At 43.2% G+C, this 18,918-nt stretch overlaps 1 protein-coding gene across 1 annotated transcript; it reads left to right on the top strand.

The window, feature by feature from the left end:
- On the top strand, nucleotides 1-6,588 carry LOC141646745 (vacuolar protein sorting-associated protein 60.2-like). Its single transcript, XM_074454682.1, has 7 exons — nucleotides 1-491; nucleotides 3,277-3,428; nucleotides 4,078-4,171; nucleotides 4,791-4,862; nucleotides 4,965-5,076; nucleotides 5,191-5,339; nucleotides 6,324-6,588. The coding sequence occupies exons 1-7, from the start codon at nucleotides 423-425 to the stop codon at nucleotides 6,375-6,377; spliced, it is 702 nt and encodes a 233-aa protein (XP_074310783.1). The 5' UTR covers nucleotides 1-422; the 3' UTR covers nucleotides 6,378-6,588.
- Nucleotides 6,589-18,918: the final 12,330 nt, after the last annotated feature.

The raw sequence follows: 18,918 nt of genomic DNA, 5'->3' as shown, positions 1-18,918 counted from the left end.
AGTACAAATTTGGAGGAAATGAATAAGAAATTTCGTGTGACTTGTTAAAAACCCAAACAACAATAAACAAACAAAAAATACAAATTGACCAAATTCCTTTTCCTTTTCCTATTGCTTATCGAAATTTCGTTGAACATCTTCGGTTGTTTCAAATCGACCAATTCCTTTTCCTTTTCCTTTTTCCTCTTAAACTTCTTCAATTCTTGCTAATCACTCCCTTAATTACCCAAATCCTAATTCAATTACTCAACAAATACGATTAGGGTTTCGTATATCGCATTATCCAATCCACAAATCGTCAATTTGTCGCGATTGAATTAATCAGTTGATTGTGTTTGGTTCAATTTCTTAAAACCCTAATTTTGATTTTTATTTTTATTTTGTGGTTCATTAAGTTCGTGTCGTAGTTTCTAAGTAAAAAAATGCATAGAATTTTTGGTGCTAAGAAGCAAACAGATCCTCCTCCTTCTGTTCAAGATGCAGCTGATAGGGTAATTCACTTTTACAATCTTAATTTTTATTTATTTTTAATTAATTGATTGATTTATTTCATGATGTTTGATTGAGATGTATACTGTTTTTGTGTGGTTGATATGATGGGGTTATGAGATTTAGGATAGTGTTGCGGAATTAATTGTTGTTTAGTTAACCGTGTCGAAAAACCAGATGTTTTTGTGATGGGAGTTTAATCGGAGTTTTGTTAATTGTTAGTTGTGTGAAAACCGTCACGATTAGCTACCGGAATGTGTGATGTGTTTGGTATGATTGCGGAATTAGTTGTTGTTTAATTAATTGTTGTTTGTGAAGGGAGTTTAATCGTAGTTTTGCTAGTTGTGTGAAAACTGTCGCGATTAGCTACCGGAATGTGTGATGTGTTTGGTATGATTGCGGAATTAATTGTTGTTTAAGTAATTGTTGAAGGGAACGTTTTGTCACCGGTTTGACAAAGTCGGTTTTGTATGGAGAAAACTTGTCTTACTGGTCGACCTGTATGTTGGATTGATATCTTGTGAGGCACTTAGTAAGTTAGTAGGGCTCAAAGGCATGAGGAGCGCCGAAATTAATAGGGCTCGTGGTCGACCTGTACAAGGGTGAAACAAAGGTATGCGCGGTATGCGCCTTGTTGACACGAGGCGCGCTGTTTTTGCATACAGATTTATGATTTCATTTAAAGATCTTGTGTTATAGTACTCTTTTTTTGATTTTAAAGGAGGCTAACATGTAAGGCAGGGATAATAGGACAAAGCAAATAAAAGAATAAAAGAATTAGAAGTAGAATGTGGTATTTGCCTAGTTGCGCGCGTATCACTTATCGTGCCTTATGTATGAGGCCCGTCTAAAGTGTGCTGAGTTGAGTTGTTTTGGTTACTGCCTCAAGCTCAAGTGTGCTATACTGCTTGAGGCATGTCGTTATAAAATGTAGAAGTTTGTTGAATGTGTCTAGAGTTACCTCTCCTCCTGTTGTTTACTCCCTCCCATCCAGACCAAAGGTTACAGTTGCTTTATCACACTTGTCGAGGCACGTTTTGTAACGTGCATATCTTTAGTTACACATTATTAAAAAATATAAAAATTTGATATTCTTATAACATTCATGACGATAAATCAAACAAGATCTCACATGACTATATTTTGTCTTATAGATTAAGAATAATATCAAAGATTTCCTACGACCATGAATAGTGTCAAAAAGGAATTGTAACCTTTGGTCTGGATCGGAGGGAGTATTAGGTAACTCTTAGATTGGCCAATTGGTACATACTGCGTGTTTGCTTTATAATTGAAACTCGGAAGTAAAATGACTTGGCTACTTTGAGGGGGTGCAAAACCAATCTCCATTCCGCTATTCATTGGGACTTTGGTTTAAGGGGCATCCCTGTAAATGTTGAAATAAGCAGTGACCTACCCTGTGCCCAAACTGCCAAAATGGCTAGGCTGAAGCCCAACTAGGATCAGTAGGATGCCCTCTTACTCTCTTAGGCCCTCGTTGTTCATAGTGCCTTTTAAAACTTAGGCCAAGAGCCACTGGCCCATTCTATCACTCATCATGTCGCTCGTTGTGCTTGTTTTTCATACTGGCAACTGTGCCATTTTTTTTTTCATGATAAAAGAATATTGTAATGTTTACGATAAAGAGAGTTTAAACAAATGACTATAATTGTTTACACTTGTAACCTTCACTAGTGAAATGTTTGTAAAATAAATAAAAAATTACAAAAATCTAACTACCGTTACTAAAATAGACCACCTCTGATCATCTAGTAAATTTGCAGCAGTTATCGAGTTTTAGATTCTGATAATGTACCTGATTGAATGAGAACTCGAGATATAAGTAGAATATTGGTTGCGAGAATTGACTGCCAGAGACAGGAGGGTTGATATCTATAGAAGTTTAAGAGAGATTCAGCTAGAAGTTAAAAACACTCGAAATAGCTGTTTAGATGAGAAATGACACAAATTGGGTCCATGATTCCATGTGAGGCCGTATCATTCTTTTTTTTTTAATATTATTGTCTGGTTATGCGGGTGCCTGGTAGGGGGCTGTGTTGTGCCAAGCACCAAACTTTGCCACAAATTAAACCCAGGCCTGGCCTGTGGCCTGTTGTACCATGTAGGGGTGAGCAAGTTTAGGTCCGGACTGGAAAAATGGACCGGACCGGACCATTTGGTCTGGACCAAACCCGGACCCAATTTTTTAGGTCCGGTCCTCGGTCCTCATTTTTTGAGTTTTCGGTCCGGTCCGGACCAAACCCGGATATTTTAGGTCCGGACCAAATGGACCGAATTTTATGTTTCTAAAGACTATCATTAGAATATTATAAACTAAATTACCATTTTATCTTCACAAGACGTTATAAATTAATATTGAGTATTTTTTTCTCAAAAAAAATCGTTTAATTATTCATCGACATTTAATTTAGTGAAACTTAAATGTAATTATCATACACGAAATAGTGAAAGAATTAGTTCTAGGTCTATTTCGGTCTAAGACCGTACCAGACCGAATATTTCGGGTTTGGTCCGGTCCAAGACCGAAAGTTTTAGATCCGGTCTTCGGTCCACAAAAAAATTATTTTCGGTCTTCGGTCCGGTTTGGTCCGGTCCGGTCTTGGACCGATGCTCAGCCAGTACCATGGGCTGTACCGATCCTGTTTTGATGCAGAGTCGCGGGCTGAGTTGGTCCTTGCTAGCCTTGTGGTACATATTCTAGGGTCCACTCTTCTCTGTTTATGAACGCATTTCAGGATTTAACTTTTTTGTTGTTGTTCTGCACAGATTACCAAAAGGGGAGATAGTGTGGAAGACAAGATAAAAAAGCTCGATGCTGAATTAGCTAGATACAAAGAACAGATTAAAAAGACACGGCCTGGTCCTGCACAGGAAGCTGTTAAGGCTCGAGCAATGAGGGTCCTTAAACAAAAGAGAATGTATGTTTCTTTTCTTTTGGTTTAATATTATGTATTCAAGGCAGTTTCTCCTGTGTGTCTTTAGCTTTTCAGAACAGCTGCTTCAGTTTTGGCTGCATTGGATTTAGAACCTTGGTGGTTTGATACGTTCATGCTTTTCGATGGCATGTCTGGGTGGTGATTTTTGGTCAGGGAGAAATGAAACCAAACATTTACTCTTTAAATCTTGATTCTTTTTAAGAGTTTCTTCTACATGGAGTGAACAACTACCTCCATTTAGGATACCCGATAGTGGATATGTGAATCATCTTATTATTTCGTGATATTGGTCGCATTGATAACCGCAAATTGCAATTATGTACACTAGGACACGGTGACGTGTCTAACGTTGTGGTTTGTTACCGCTTGTTTTATATCGGTCATATTGGTAGTCTTGGTCTATTATCGGCTTTATTAGTCTTGTATCGGCCACATGGTCAAATATAGTCATATGGAGTAGTTGGTATTTACGTTTTTGGAACCCTTTATATCAGAGGATGTTGGCGCAGGAATCTGAAAATACCTATATGTTACGGCCAATTTTGATTCCTTGACTGGCTTGACATTTTATGGTTGTATTTTTAGCGTCTTTTATACCATTTGTGTGATTGTTGTACTTAATATTGTGCAGGTATGAGGGACAACGCGATATGCTCTACAACCAAACCTTCAATCTTGATCAAGTTGCATTTGCTGCCGAGGGTATCAAGGATGCTCAACAAACTGTGAGTCAGCCTAACTCATCATTGTTAATTTTTGCAATGGTGTTGTAGTTATGTTTTGTTCATTGCTAGATTGGATTGCAATTAAGATTTCGTGTATGTTATAGGCCGTCTCTACATGCTTTGCACCTTTAGATTTAAATAACCATGTTTAATTTTTATTTGTATCTCCATCGGACATGGAACTTGCTTGTTACCAGTAATATTGGAGGCTTATAGCTATGTTTCTATTTCCTTACAAATTTAGGTGTTTTTGTTTTTGGGTTAGATGTATAAATTATCCATTTGACATGTATTTAAAAATGCACCTCGTTCTCACTTCAAGGTGCTTATATTTTAGGTTTATAAACTAGTGGCACTATTTACTATGAAATATTTTGCCTATCTTGATAGCGTCCAACGGAGCATGGTTCGAGTCGGTCGAAAGGGGGCAGTTTGTGTACTTTAATTGGAATGTTCTGCCTACCCCATGAGAGGTAGGAGGTCGTTATTATAAAATAAGATTTGCTTTTTTTGTGGCCTGTGATGTTTGCTATAAATCCTGATTGCTTGCACGTTGTTTGATCTTGCTGAGGGTAGTTTCTTTCTGATTGTGATGTCTATTTATTTGTCTTTTCCCCAGATGACAGCGATGAAAGCTGCAAACAAGGATTTGAAAGGAATGATGAAGACAGTAAAACTTCAAGAGATAGATGTTAGTTGCTTTTATCCCCTTATTTTCCATATTATAATTTATAATTATATTTCTATAAATCTTCTCTTCCACTGAATCAATTATTTATTTTCTCACTTGTAGAACCTGCAAGATGACATGATGGACTTGATGGATATGAGTAATGAGATTCAAGAGACTCTTGGAAGAAGCTACAGTGTACCTGATGACATTGACGAGGACGACCTTATGGGTGGTAAGCTCCAAAATATACGATTAATATTCATCTACCAATTTTATCGAACAGACATGTTATAAGTTATAATGCTAATCCAATCATCATTGTGTTGTAACGTTCTGTTTTGCGCAGAGCTTGATGCTCTGGAGTTAGACATGGAATCTGAGAGTCAGGGAGTTCCTTCTTATCTTCAGTCTGAACCTGATACGCTGGAAGATCTCAATTTGCCATCAGCACCTATTGGGCACACAGCAGTGCCAGGTGGAAGAGCTAATGCGCAGGTAATCAATCTCATACCTGCTTCTTTTCCTCGTACTTGAGCCTTGTGTTTTCTCTATTATACGAACGAGGTTTTACGTGAATTTTTACTGCCTGACATTTTTTGTTGCTTGCTGGGTTTGAAAATGAGTTTAAATGAAAAAAAATTATTTTTCCTTTTCCTTGACCCTTGCTTGAGGTTAAGGAGTTTTGGGAAGTTTAAGGTACTTGAAGTAGGTTCTTGTTTTTAAATGTGCATGACTGCATGTATGCTATGTTAGTTGGCATCCTTAAAAAGTGGATCTCCTCTTAGGTTTCTCGTTCTCAGTCGTCAAATTAGTCCACATGGTTTTGGTATGTCTCTTTCTTTTTGTCTTCGGTTGTAATCTACTAGATTCCATCCCAAAATTTTTGCCCTGTTTAACTTTAGTGCCGTGATTGAACCTCAACTTTGACCATTAGTTTCTTCATATACAAGGTAGCCGTTTGGGTGCCTATCGCAAAGTGTAGAAAGGAATTCGCTTACCTAGTCCCCATAGATAATTGACAATTCCTGTACATCCTACCCTACACTTGCCAAACTAAAAGTTGTTTCCCTAAAGTAACATAATTCACTTGAATTATAATTTTTCTATGGAATAGCAATTCCACGATCAACCAAACAACTACTAAATTGACTAATAGAGATACTATGTAGTCGGTATTGATTTGACTACAAATGTTTTTCAAATTATCATCTAAATATTATCTACTGTGAGAATTGAGCGTCAATGTCGACATCATGTGACCAACTGACCATCAAAGTCTAATGGGACGATATAAACAGGATTGGGAGAATATCATGTGCTTAAATTCATGAATGCGTATGACATTGCTCAATATCACTTTTTACGATTGTAGACTTTGTATATATTTTACGATTTGTGAAAATTGTTTCAATATTGCTTCAAATTACAAGAGCACAATAAGCTGAAGTGGTTTTGTGTTTTGCATCTTGTATTTGACAGTCTGAAGATGAATTGGGTTTGCCTGCCGTACCTCGTGCATCTCTTCGTGGCTAAGAGGTTTCAAGCTGGTCCAAATTTACGCAAATGCTTACAATCTTTGTACATCTGTTGTGCATAATTTTCTACGACACATGCAAACGACAATTTATTATTGCTAACGTTGAAATATCGTGTTGTTTGCGAAATACTTTCATGTACTGATTTTATATTGGTTTAAAGGTATGATTAGCCCTGAAATCCTAATAAGATTATAGGACTTCAACTATCCGATTGTGTGGAAGTCGCCGCCTTCAGGTTATTGAAAATTAATTTTGATACAGTGATGCTTAGGGGTGGTGCGTGCGGTAAACCTTTTTTCTTCTTTCTACTTATGCTAGTGTTAGAGTTTAGCTTATTTAGACACATGGATAATTTGGCGGCTCATTGTATAACTCGCTGTCACTAGAATTGGAGGTTAGCTTATTTAGACAGGAGAGGTAATTAGGCGGGGCTCATCGTCACGCTCACTCGGGCCCTTTTTTCGTTTCATTCATGGAAGTTCCGATAGAAATATGTTAACAGTAGGTTATACTGCTTTTGAATTGCATTAATGTTTGGTTATCCCAACTGAAAACCGCAATCGTCTCTCTGGTTGAAAATACTTCCAACACTTGCCAAAATTCCAAGTCCTAAAAAATACCAATTCACAAACTCCAGAGAATCAGGTGGAGACGAAAATGAAATGTTATACATCGAGTGTGCCGGTATGGGAGTGTAACGAGGAACCCGCATATCGGGTACTCCATAAAAACAAACGAAAATTAATATCCTTCCAGTATTTCGGACGAAAATTAATATCCTCCTAGTATTTTCCTCTGTTTTTAAGGAGTATTACATTTCATTATCGTCTGTTTTTTGCCATCACCTAGTACATAGCAAGTATATTAGTTCATGGTCATGTTTCTTTTCTGTCCAGTAAATAACAACTAATCATCTATCTTTAAGGAGTATCCGATTTTCAACTCAGACTAGTTTATCGCATATCGGCATAGTCAAATGTCATTTGTTTCTTCTCAAAATTTGTGCCGCTTCTTTAGCTGACCCGAGAACTGTCCGTATAATTTACAGACATTTTTGTCCCGGGACTCTGAAATACCGAGAACCGTGTATTATACACTTAAATTTGAACCGTTTAGGAGGTCGTACCGGTCATGTTTCGTTTCCTCCAGTTTTACTACCACGTGTCAAGGGTCGCCTCATGAGTTACCATATTCGATCTTCAGCCCTAAATAAGAAATATTCATTTATGATGGGGCATATTCTGCACCGCTGACCAAGTCAACATATTGAACAAGGTCAAAGATATCCACAGCAAGTCAACGACTTAGACAAGCCCTAGCCGTCGACCCATCGGCTGTTAGCTGGGTCTCGGCGTGACAACTTTGCCGGTAGGGACACATACCCGCGTACTCATATCCAAGACCCTCGGCGGTGAGTCAACATGGCCCGCCGGCCTGCCATAGGTCCCTCGGCCGAGGGGTAGATCAGTCTTTCCACCTGCTAGCCACTTGGCCACTACGTGACAAAAGGTGAAAGCCTATAAATACTCCTCAACCTTCATTGAGGAAAGCATCCCACAACTTAACCTAAATACACTATTCATCTGGTAATATCTTCCTTATCTCTCTACAATACATACCTAGCCAAGTAACACAACTTAATCCTTTAAGTTTACTGACTTGAGCGTCGGAGTGAGTACGCTTGGCACAAAGCCAAGCCCTCAGTTCGTTCATTGTTGCAGGAGAGGCCGAGAGGAACGATAAAGACAAGAAGGGTTCAACTCAAGACATTATTCTACAAGCCACGGGTGGTAACGATACTTGCTCTGGAATTACACCCGGAACAATTGGCGCCTTCTGTGGGAAAAGACACTAGAAGCTAGTCACATTCATTCCCAAACACAAAAAAAAAAAAAACAAAAACCCACCCAAAAAGCTAAGAAGATGTCGAAACAACAAGACGCAGTCGTGACCGACGAAACCACATTCTACCAAGATGATACCTTCAACAACTCTGGAGTCGTGCAGCCCTCCACCGGCGGAGTAATCCAACCAGAGTTCGGGATGCCAACAATACCCGACACGCCGCTGCCAGCCAACCAGGTCACCATCATGGGACATGTGGTTGACGTAGCAAAACCGAAAATGCTCCGGACCTAATCGATACGCCCTTTGCTCACACTTTGTCACACCGACAAGAGCAGATCTCCTCCAAGAAATAGGCGCGTCGCAGTCACCCCAAGTAGTAGACGCCACGGCAGTCACCCCAAGAGGTAGACGCCGTCGCAGTCACTCCAAGTGGTAGACGCCACGTTAGACGCTATCAAGAAACAGACGTCGGCTCACACTGTCACACCTACAAGAGCGGCAGTCTCCTCCAAGAAATAGGCGCCGTCGCAGTCACCCCAAGTAGTAGACGCCACGGCAGTCACCCCATGAGGTAGACGCCGTCGCAGTCACTCCAAGTGGTAGACGCCACGTTAGACGCTATCAAGAAATGTACGCCGGCTCACATTGTCATACCGACAAGAGCGGATCTCTATCAATAAGCGAACATCGGCTCACTTTGTCACACCGACAAGAGCGGCGGTCTCCTCCAAGAAATAGCGCCGTCGCGATCACCCCAAGTAGTAGACGCCACGGCGATCACCCCAAGAGAGGTAGACGCGTCGCAGATCACTCCAAGTGGTAGACGCCACGTTAGACGCTATCAAGAAACAGACGTCGGCTCACACTGTCACACCGACAAGAGCGGCAGTCTCCTCCAAGAAATAAGCGCCGTCGCAGTCACCCCAAGTAGTAGACGCCACGGCAGTCACCCCAAGAGGTAGACGCCGTCGCAGTCACTCCAAGTGGTAGACGCCACGTTAGACGCTATCAAGAAACAGACGTCGGCTCACACTGTCACACCGACAAGAGCGGCATCAAGAATAACAAAGGAGCACACTCGGCCGACACCGTCACACCGGCAAGAATGGCAATCACCCTCAGGAAATAAATACCTCGACGGTCACGACCAGCGCAGTTGATACTCGCAAAGTGATCAAAACGCCTTAGAAGCGTTGCACAGTTGAGGAACGCACTCTAAGACTGCCTCGACCAAGCCAAGGCGGAAACAGAGGAGACGCCCAATTAATAACATAAAAAAAAAAAACTCAGACAAGGATGAGAAAAGACCTCGGCCGAGTCGGAGACAAAGTGAAACGTTAGGTACAGATTGAGATGCTCAACTATTAGCACAAGAAAAAGGGAATGAGGTAAAGACCTCGGCCAAGCCGGAGGCAGAAGAAACGAGCTCTTATTAAATATGTTCAACAAATTACAAGAAATACAAACGACGGCCGTCCCCATAAGGGTCAGCCAAAGGACAACCCGCCAAAGTTGTACAAATTACAAAGACGGAAAGGCAAAAGGGTACAAACATCATCTCCCTATGTCTGTTGTTGCTCGCCATCAGCAGCGGTAGCAGCGTCTCCTTCGGTGGGCAACCCAGCGGCTTTCCTGGCAGCCTCAGCCTTTGCCTCGGCAGCCTCAGCTTCCCTCATTCTCTTGGCCTCCTCATTGGCCGTCTTCGCCCTCTCAGCAAGGGCTGCTGCCTCCTCGGCCGCCTCCTGCTCTATCTTCACCCTCACCGCCTCCTTGACCCTCTCCTCCACGGCCTTCTCCTTAGCTTCGAGCTTGTCGTCAAACAGCTCGTCGAATTTGCTCCACGGAAAGGAACCTTCAAGAGGGAAAAGCTCCTCAATTACTTCCATGGCAAATTTGCCGGCCGGATCCGGGTCGGAGCACATGTCGGGAGCATTTTGGTTTGGAGCATCTCAATGTCATCCTCCTTTTGCACGATGATGGCCTCCTTGCTCGAATCACCTTCCCCTGGATCTCGAAACCGTTCCTGAATTCATTCCTCTGCTGGAGATAGAGGTCGGCGTGCCTCTGAACGAGGCCACACTTCGCCAGCAGCTTTTCAACTTCGGCCGCAGAAGTCTCGGCCTTGGCCCTCTCAGCAAGGACCTCCTTTTCAGCGTCCTCCCTGAGCTTTCTCTCAGCCAAGAGCGCCTTCTCGGCCTCCCCCCGAAGCCTCTGCTCATTGAGAAGATCCAGCTTCGCCTTCGTGGCCACCTTCTTAGTGGCATTAAGCTCAAAAGCGGATTGAGCCACGGCCTTCTCCTGCTCCATGATACGAGCGCCGGTCAGCTCGTTCCACCTCGCCAGTCTCTTAATCAACCTCGCGCCTTCCGCCACAAGCTGAGACGAAGAGCCAGTGGCGACGTTATGATCACCAGCTTGCGGACGGGAAAGGGAAACCTTCTGGGATGAAGAGTCAGTAGCGACGTTATGATCACCAGCCTGCGCGGGGTTCTCCTCCGTTTGCTGCTCAACAAGAGCGGCGGCCGACAGCGGTTGATCTACAAAATTTTTTTTTAAAAAAAAAAGGGGGGGCATCAGTATCAACATACATAGGCATGCCGAAAAGCCTGTCATCGGCAGCGCCTGATGAACCGGCTAAATCTGAGCCACCGGATAGATCAATACCGTGCTTGGCCTTCTTGGCCGAAGGGTGCATTTCTCGTCAGCAGAAGCAGCGGCGGCGGTAAAGGTTATCTGCTTTCTTTTACGGACAAGGGGAGACCCCTCCTCCTCATCGGAATCATCGCCATTGGAGACATAAACGACTTCCACCGTCTCCTTCTGAACAGGGGGGGTGGAAGGCGGAGCCGATGTCGACGCCATCATCGCCGAAGGATTTGTTTTTCGCGTATGGCGCGGCATATTACTAACAACCTTCGCCTGGGCCTCCACCACATTCAAGCGTTTGTTCTTTGGTCCATAAGATCATTCGGCGACGTCTGCGATCGTGGATCAGAGCCTTGGGATGCAAGTTAGCAACGGTTTTGTCTTTGTGCAGCCCCATTCTCCGGAGGATATCCTCAGACAAATCCGGTCCAAAGTGGTCTGCGAAGGAAACAAAGCAAGAATTAAATAGAGGAATTAAATCGGAGTTCGAAGAACAGGAACATTGACAACGGTGATGGGCCTCATACCGACCCTACTCACTTTGTGCTAAGGCGGTATGAGGCCGACATGGTGAGCGGCTCATCACGAAGAATGATCTGCGTTGGGGGAATCCATCTTTTCGGCACCCCACTCTTGTCCGCCTCAAAGAGCCTCATCGCCTTGACCTCTCATCCTCCCTAAGAGAGACCTGCTGGCATCCATCTTGAGTTTTTCCAGGAGACCCATCCGTCATGTTCCGCCTTAGTCTCACACCGCAAGTTAACTTGGTCTTTGGAAGCAATGGGGCGGCGGATAGTCATCCAAGCACCTTAACGTACACCCACCGATCTCTCCGGTCTTTGCAAGAAGTAAGTTTGTCAACAGAGACATAACCCTTCTCCATGTGCACACTGTACCAACCGACGCGGCCAGAGATTGACGGCTGGAGATAATGCAGCCGGCGGAATAAATTCACCGACTATCGTCCTCATGGCCAACGGATGCAGTTGGGCCACAACGACGTTCATAGCTTTGATGATAGCCATGACGTACTCGTTCAGCGGAAACCGGAGCCCGTACTCCAAGTGTCGCATATATACACCGGTATGGCCCGGTGGAGGGCAACAGACGGCCTGACCCTCCTTAGGGATGACAATCTTGTATCCCCTGCCAAAGAAAAAGTGGCCCTCAAAAAACTTCTCACCAGAACAACTGGCCAACTTATGGGTCCAAGCTCGGTCAACGCTTGCCTTACGAGGCGACGTCACCGTGATCCATAACGCATCTTGCCTCCTCTCTTTGGGACGAGCACTTTCCGCATCATCACCGAAATCATCACCAAAATCACCATAAGAATCATCATCCTCCCATTCCTCCAGAATTTGAGGATCAACTTGAGAGAAGGAGACCTAGGGCCCTCCGACGCAGTTTACTAGGTCCAAAGCATCGCGAGAAGACATGGTCACAACAAAATACTAGCAAGATAAAAGAAAAATTTGTTTGTTTACCTCGAAGAAAAACACTCGCCGGATCAAAGACTCTGAAGATTGGAAGAAAAGGAAGCTCTTGAAAGTTTAGAAAGATGAAGATTTTGGAGAAAAATTTGAGAAACTGAAATTGGTGGCCAAAATCACGGAATAACTACCCTATTTATAGGGAAAAGCCCATAAAGAAGGACCAATCGAATGACCCATGAAGCGTCATCCAATCGGCGTGCGGACACGTGTCGGACATGCAACCACGGGATGTCAATCGTTGCAAACGATTAGACGTCAATCAATCAATGCAACAGTGACCAAGCGTCTTCAACACGCCCATTCATATCTCTCCGCCTATTCACCTTCCTCAACAAATTCCCAAGCATCTGTTCTCCGCCGGCCACTCGATCAACCAAGCTAGGTAGCGCCGGCCGGGGGCAATCAAAAACAACCGGCACTCTCAACCCTGGTCTCGGCCAGCGTCACTTTCTTTTTCACATCGGATACCCATTACGCATCCATGTGGAGGGGGGATATGGTACGGCCTAAGGTAGACCAGGCCGAGGTAAAAGAAGCCGCCGTGAAGAAGCTTCGATCTGAGAACATTTGTTACAAATTACTTGCGCAGAATATACGCTCAAACGTACATCGGAGCCCATACCACGACATAGACTACGCTGGGGGCATATTGATGGGGCATATTCTGCACCGCTGACCAAGTCAACATATTGAACAAGGTGAAAGATATCCACAGCAAGTCAACGACTTAGACAGCCTAGCCGATGCAGCCCATCGGCTGTTAGCCTGGGTCTCGGCGTGACAACTGCCGGTAGGGACACATACCCGCGTACTCATATCCAAGACCCCTCGGCGGTGAGTCAACATGGCCCGCCGGCCTGCCATAGGTCCCTCGGCCGAGGGGTAGATAAGTCTTTCCACCTGCTAGCCACTTGGCCACTTGGCCACTACGTGACAAAAGGTGAAAGCCTATAAATACTCCTCAACCTTCATTGAGGAAAGCATCCCGCAACTTAACCTAAATACACTATTCATCTGGTAATATCTTCCTTATCTCTCTACAATACATACCTAGCCAAGTAACACAACTTAATCCTTTAAGTTTACTGACTTGAGCGTCGGAGTGAGTACGCTTGGCACAAAGCCAAGCCCTCAGTTCGTTCATTGTTGCAGGAGAGGCCGAGAGGAACGATAAAGACAAGAAGGGTTCAACTCAAGACATTATTCTACAAGCCACGTGTGGTAACGATACTTGCTCTGGAATTACACCCGGAACAATTTATTTTTAAGGATTACCTGATTTTCGTCAGGGACTCGTTTAACGCGTACCTGCACCCTCAAATGTCCTCTATTGCTTCTCAAAATTTGTGTGACGGGTCTAACTGACCCGATGAACCGTTCGTATGATTTATGCACTTTTTTGTCCGTGGACCCTAAAATCCCAAAAATCATGTATAATATACTTAAATTTGAGCTGTTTGGTAGCTCGTACCGAGTCATATTTCTTCTACTTCCAGTATTTCCACCACGTGTTTGTGGTCGCTTCATGAGTTACCGTATTCGATTTCAGCCTTAAATAACAAGTGTATAATACACGGTTTTTCGGGATTTCTGGGTCCCGGAAAAAAATTATCCGGAAATCACATAGAAAGTTTCTCGGGTCAGATAAAGCGGCCACGCAAAATTTGAGTACCAACCGAAGACATTTAGGGGTGCCGGTATGCCATAAACCGGCATTCGTCGAACACCGGATAATCATTTAAAATGTATTACTGCTCGTTATTTGAGGCTGAAATCGAACAGGTTAATTCCTGAAATGAGCTCGGACGCGTGATTGAAAAACCGGGAGAAAAAGAAACAGTGTCCGGTAGGACCTCCCGAAAGGCTCAAATTGAAGTGTATAATACACGGTTTTTCGGGATTCCGGGGTCCCGGAACAAAATTCTCCGGACATCACATAGAAAGAGACTCGGGTCAGATAAAGCGGGCACGCAAAATTTGTGTACCAACGGAAGACAATTGGGGGTGCCGGTATGCCATAAATAAGCATTCGTCGAACCTCGGATAATCGTGAAAAATGTATTAATGCTCGTTATTTGAGGTGTATAATACACAGTTTTTGGGGATTCCAGGGTCCCGGAACAAAATTCTCCGGAACTCACATAGGAAGTTACTCTGGTAAGATAAAGCGGCCACGAAAAATTTGAGTACCAATGGAAGACATTTGGGGGTGCCAGTATGCCATAAACCAGCATTCGTCGAACCTCGGATAATCGTGAAAAATGTATTAATGCTCGTTATTTGAGGCTGAAATCGAATAGGTTAATTCCTGGAATAAGCTCGGACGCGTGAATTAAAAACCGGGAGAAAAAGAAACAGGGTCTGGTACGACCTCACGAACGGCTCAAATTGAAGTGTATACTACACGGTTTTTCTGGATTCCAAGGTTCCGGAACAAAATTCCTCGGAAATCACATAGAAAGTTCATCGGGTCAGATAAAGCGGCCAAGCAAAATTTGAGTACCAAGCGAAGACATTTCGGCGTACCGGTATGCCATAAACTAGCATTCGTCGAACCTCGGATAATCGTGAAAAATGTATTAATGCTCGTTATTTGAGGCTGAAATCGAACGGGTTAATTCCTGAAACGAGCTCGGACGCGTGATTGGAAAACCGGGAGAAAAAGAAACAGAGTCCGGTACGGACTCACGAACGGCTCATATTGAAGTGTATAATACACGGTTTTTCAGGATTCTAGGGTCCCGGAACAGAATTCTTCGGAAATCACATAGGAAGTTACTCTGGTAAGATAAAGCGGCCACACAAAATTTGATTACCAACGGAAGACATTTGGGGGTGCCAATATGCCATAAACCAGCATTCGTCGAAACTCGGATAATCGTCAAAAATGTATTACTGCTCGTTATTTAAGGCTGAAATTGAATAGGTTAATTCCTGAAATGAGCCCAGATGCGTGATTGAAAAACCGGTAGAAAAAGAAATAGGGTCCGGTACGAACTCCCGAACGGCTCAAATTGAAGTGTATAATACACGGTTTTTCGGGATTCCGGGGTCCCGGAACAAAATTCTCCGGAAATCACATAGAAAGTTCCTCGGGTCAGATAAAGCGGCCACGCAAAATTTGAGTACCAACGGAAGAAAATTGGGGGTGCTGGTATGCCATAAATAAGCATTCGTCGAACCTCGGATAATCGTGAAAAATGTATTAATGCTCGTTATTTGAGCCTGAAATCTAATAGGTTAATTCCTGAAATGAGCTCGGACGCGTGATTTGAAAACCGGGAGAAAAAGATATGGTGTCCGGTACGACCTCCGGAACGGCTCAAATTTAAGTGTATAATAGACGGTTTTTCGGGATTCCGGGGTTCCGGAACAAAATTTCTCGGAAATCACATAGAAAGTTTCTCAAGTAGGATAAAGCGGCCACGCAAAATTGAAGTACCAACGGAAGACATTTGGGGGTGCCGGTATGCCATAAACCAGCATTCGTCGAACCCCGGATAGTCGCGAAAAATGTATTAATGCTCGTTATTTGAGGCTGAAATCGAATAAGTTAATTCCTGAAATGAGTTCGGACGCGTGATTGAAAAACCGGAAGAAAAGGAAACGGTGTCCGGTACGACCTCCCGAACGGCTCAAATTGAAGTGTATAATACACGGTTTTTCGGGATTCCGGGGTCTCGGAAAAAAATTCTCCGGAAATCACATAGAATGTCCCTATGGTCAGATAAAGCGGCCAAATAAATTTGAATACCACGGAAGAATTTTTGGGGGTGCCGGCATGCCATAAACCAGCATTCGTCGAACCCTGGATAATCGTGAAAAATGTATTAATTCTCGTTATTTGAGGCTGAAATTAAATAGGTTAATTCCTGAAATAAGCTCGGACGCGTGATTGAAAAACCGGGAGAAAAAGAAACAGGGTCCGGTACGACCTCCCGAACGGCTCAAATTTAAGTGTGTATAATACACGGTTTTTCGAGATTCCGGGGTTCCGGAACAAAATTCTCCGGAAATCACATAGAGAGTTCCTCGGTTAAGATAAAGCGGCCACACAAAATTTGAGTACCAACGGAAGACATTTGGGGGTGCTGGTATGCCATAAACCAGTATTCGTCGAACTCCGGATAATCGTGAAAAATGTATTAATGCTCGTTATTTGAGGCTGAAATCGAATAGGTTAATTTCTTAAATGAGCTCGGACGCGTGATTGAAAAACCGGGAGAAAAAGAAACAGTGTCCGGTACGACCTCCCGAACGGCTCAAATTGAAGTGTATAATACACGGTTTTTCGAGATTCCGGGGTCCCGGAACAAAATTCTCCGGAAATCACATAGAAAGTTTCTCGGTTCAGATAAAGCGACACGCAAAATTTGAGTACAAACGGAAGACATTTGGGGGTGCGGGCATGTCATAAACCAGCATTCGTCGAACCTCGAATAATCGTGAAAATTGTATTAATGCTCGTTATTTGAGTCTGAAATCGAATAGGTTAATTCCTGAAATTAGCTCGGGCGCGTGATTAAAAAACCGGGAGAAAAAGAAACAGTGTCCGGTACGACCTCCCGAACGGCTCAAATTGAAGTGTATAATACACGGTTTTTCGAGATTCCGAGGACCCGGAACAAAATTCTCCGGAAATCACATAGAATGTCCCTCTGGTTAGATAAAGCGGCCACACAAAATTTGAATACCAACGGAAGAAATTTGGGGGTACCGGTATGCCATAAACCAGTATTCGTCGAATCCCGGATAATCGGAAAAAAATTTATTAATGCTCGTTATTTGTGGCTGAAATCGAATAGGTTAATTCCTGAAATGAGCTTGGACGCGTGATTGAAAAACGGGAGAAAAAGAAACAGGGTCTGGTACGACCTCCCGAACGGCTCAAATTGAAGTGTATATAATACACGGTTTTTCGGGATTCCAGGGTCCCGGAACAACATTCTCCGGAAATCACATAGAAAGTTCCTCGGGTCAGATAAAGGGGCCACGCAAAATTTGAGTACCAACGGAAGACATTTGGAGTGCCGGTATGCCATAAACCAGTATTCGTCGAAACTCGGATAATCGTGAAAAATGTATTAATGCTTGTTATTTGAGGCTGAAATCGAATAGGTTGATTCCTGAAATGAGCTCGGACGCGTGATTGAAAAACCGGGAGAAAAAGACAGGGTCCGGTACGACCTCCCGAACGGCTCAAATTGAAGTGTATACACTTGAATTTAAGTCGTTTGGGAGGTCTTACCGGGTCATGTTTCTTTTCCTCTATGTTTTTCTACCACGTGTCAGGGGTCGTTTCATGAGTTACCGTATTCAATTTTAGCCCCAAATAACAAGTTATTATCTATTTTTAAGGAGTACCCGATTTTGTTTGAGACTAGTTTATCGCATACCGGCTCACGCAAATGTCCTCTGTTGCTTCTGAAAATTTGTGAGGCTGCTTTATCTGACCCGATAAACCATCCGTATGATTTACGAACATTTTTTTCCGGGATCCAGAAATCCCGTAAATTGTGTATTATACACTTGAATTTGAGTCGTTTTGGATGTCTTACCGGGTCCTGTTTTTTTCTCCCAATTTTTCTATCACGTGTCAGGGGTCGCTTCATGAGTTACCTTTATCGCATACCGGCACACGCAAATGTCCTTTGTTGCTTCTCAAAATTTGTGAGCCTGCTTTTTATGACTCGATAAACCATCTGTACGATTTACGTACATTTTCGTTCCGGGACTCTGAAATCCCGAAAACCGTGTATTATACACTTAAATTTTAGCCGTTTGGGAGGTCGTACCGGGTCATGTTTCTTTTCCTCCCAATTTTTCTACCACGTGTTAGGAGTCGCTTCATAAGTTACCGTAATCGATTTTCAGCCATAAATAAGAAGTATTCATTTATTTTTAAGGGGTATTTGATTTTCGTCTGAGACTCGTTTATCACGTATTGGCACCTTCAAATGTCCGCTGTTGTTTCTTAAAATTCATGTAGCTGATTTATCTGACCTGAGAAACCTTCCGTATGATTTACGGACATTTTTGTCCCGGGACCCTGAAATCACGAAAACTGTGTATTATACACTTAAATTTAAGCCGTTTGGGAGGTCGTATCAGGTCATGTTTCTTTCCCCCCTAGTTTTTCCACCATGTTTCTGGGGTTGCTTCATGAATTACTGTATTCGATTTCATCCCTAAATAACAAGTTATCATCTATTTAAGTATGTATCCGATTTCAGCCATTCTCATTCCATTGTAATTTGCAAGCATATTCTGCATGTCACCATTGCGACCACCTTAATCGCCATCTTCATGCGCTCCCTACTTCCACAATTGTTACAAACAGAAACCTCCACCCACGAGCCAGGATAAACTTGACATGGCTCTTCTCAATACGTGAGTATTACACTCCAGGTACCCCCCTAAACAAAGGCCTGGGGTGTTGGGTAGACGGTTTGAGCTGGGGTTTAACGAGTTGGGCTGTTTGAGCTCAACCCCGAAGCTTCATTTGCACCCATAAGTTGAGTTCGATTAGAAGATAAAGTCGATTCC

This window comes from Silene latifolia, chromosome 3 (genome assembly GCF_048544455.1).
Source record: "Silene latifolia isolate original U9 population chromosome 3, ASM4854445v1, whole genome shotgun sequence".
In the NCBI taxonomy this organism is placed as follows: Eukaryota; Viridiplantae; Streptophyta; class Magnoliopsida; order Caryophyllales; family Caryophyllaceae; genus Silene; species Silene latifolia.
This window is presented reverse-complemented; position numbering and strand designations above follow the sequence as displayed.

Excerpts from the sequence above, each read along its gene's own strand:
- LOC141646745 (XM_074454682.1), top strand. The coding sequence starts at position 423 with ATGCATAGAATTTTTGGTGCTAAGAAGCAAACAGATCCTCCTCCTTCT. Across the intron at positions 4,172-4,790 it reads TCAAGGATGCTCAACAAACT|ATGACAGCGATGAAAGCTGC; the intron begins GTGAGTCAGCCT and ends TCTTTTCCCCAG. Across the intron at positions 5,340-6,323 it reads GTGGAAGAGCTAATGCGCAG|TCTGAAGATGAATTGGGTTT; the intron begins GTAATCAATCTC and ends TGTATTTGACAG.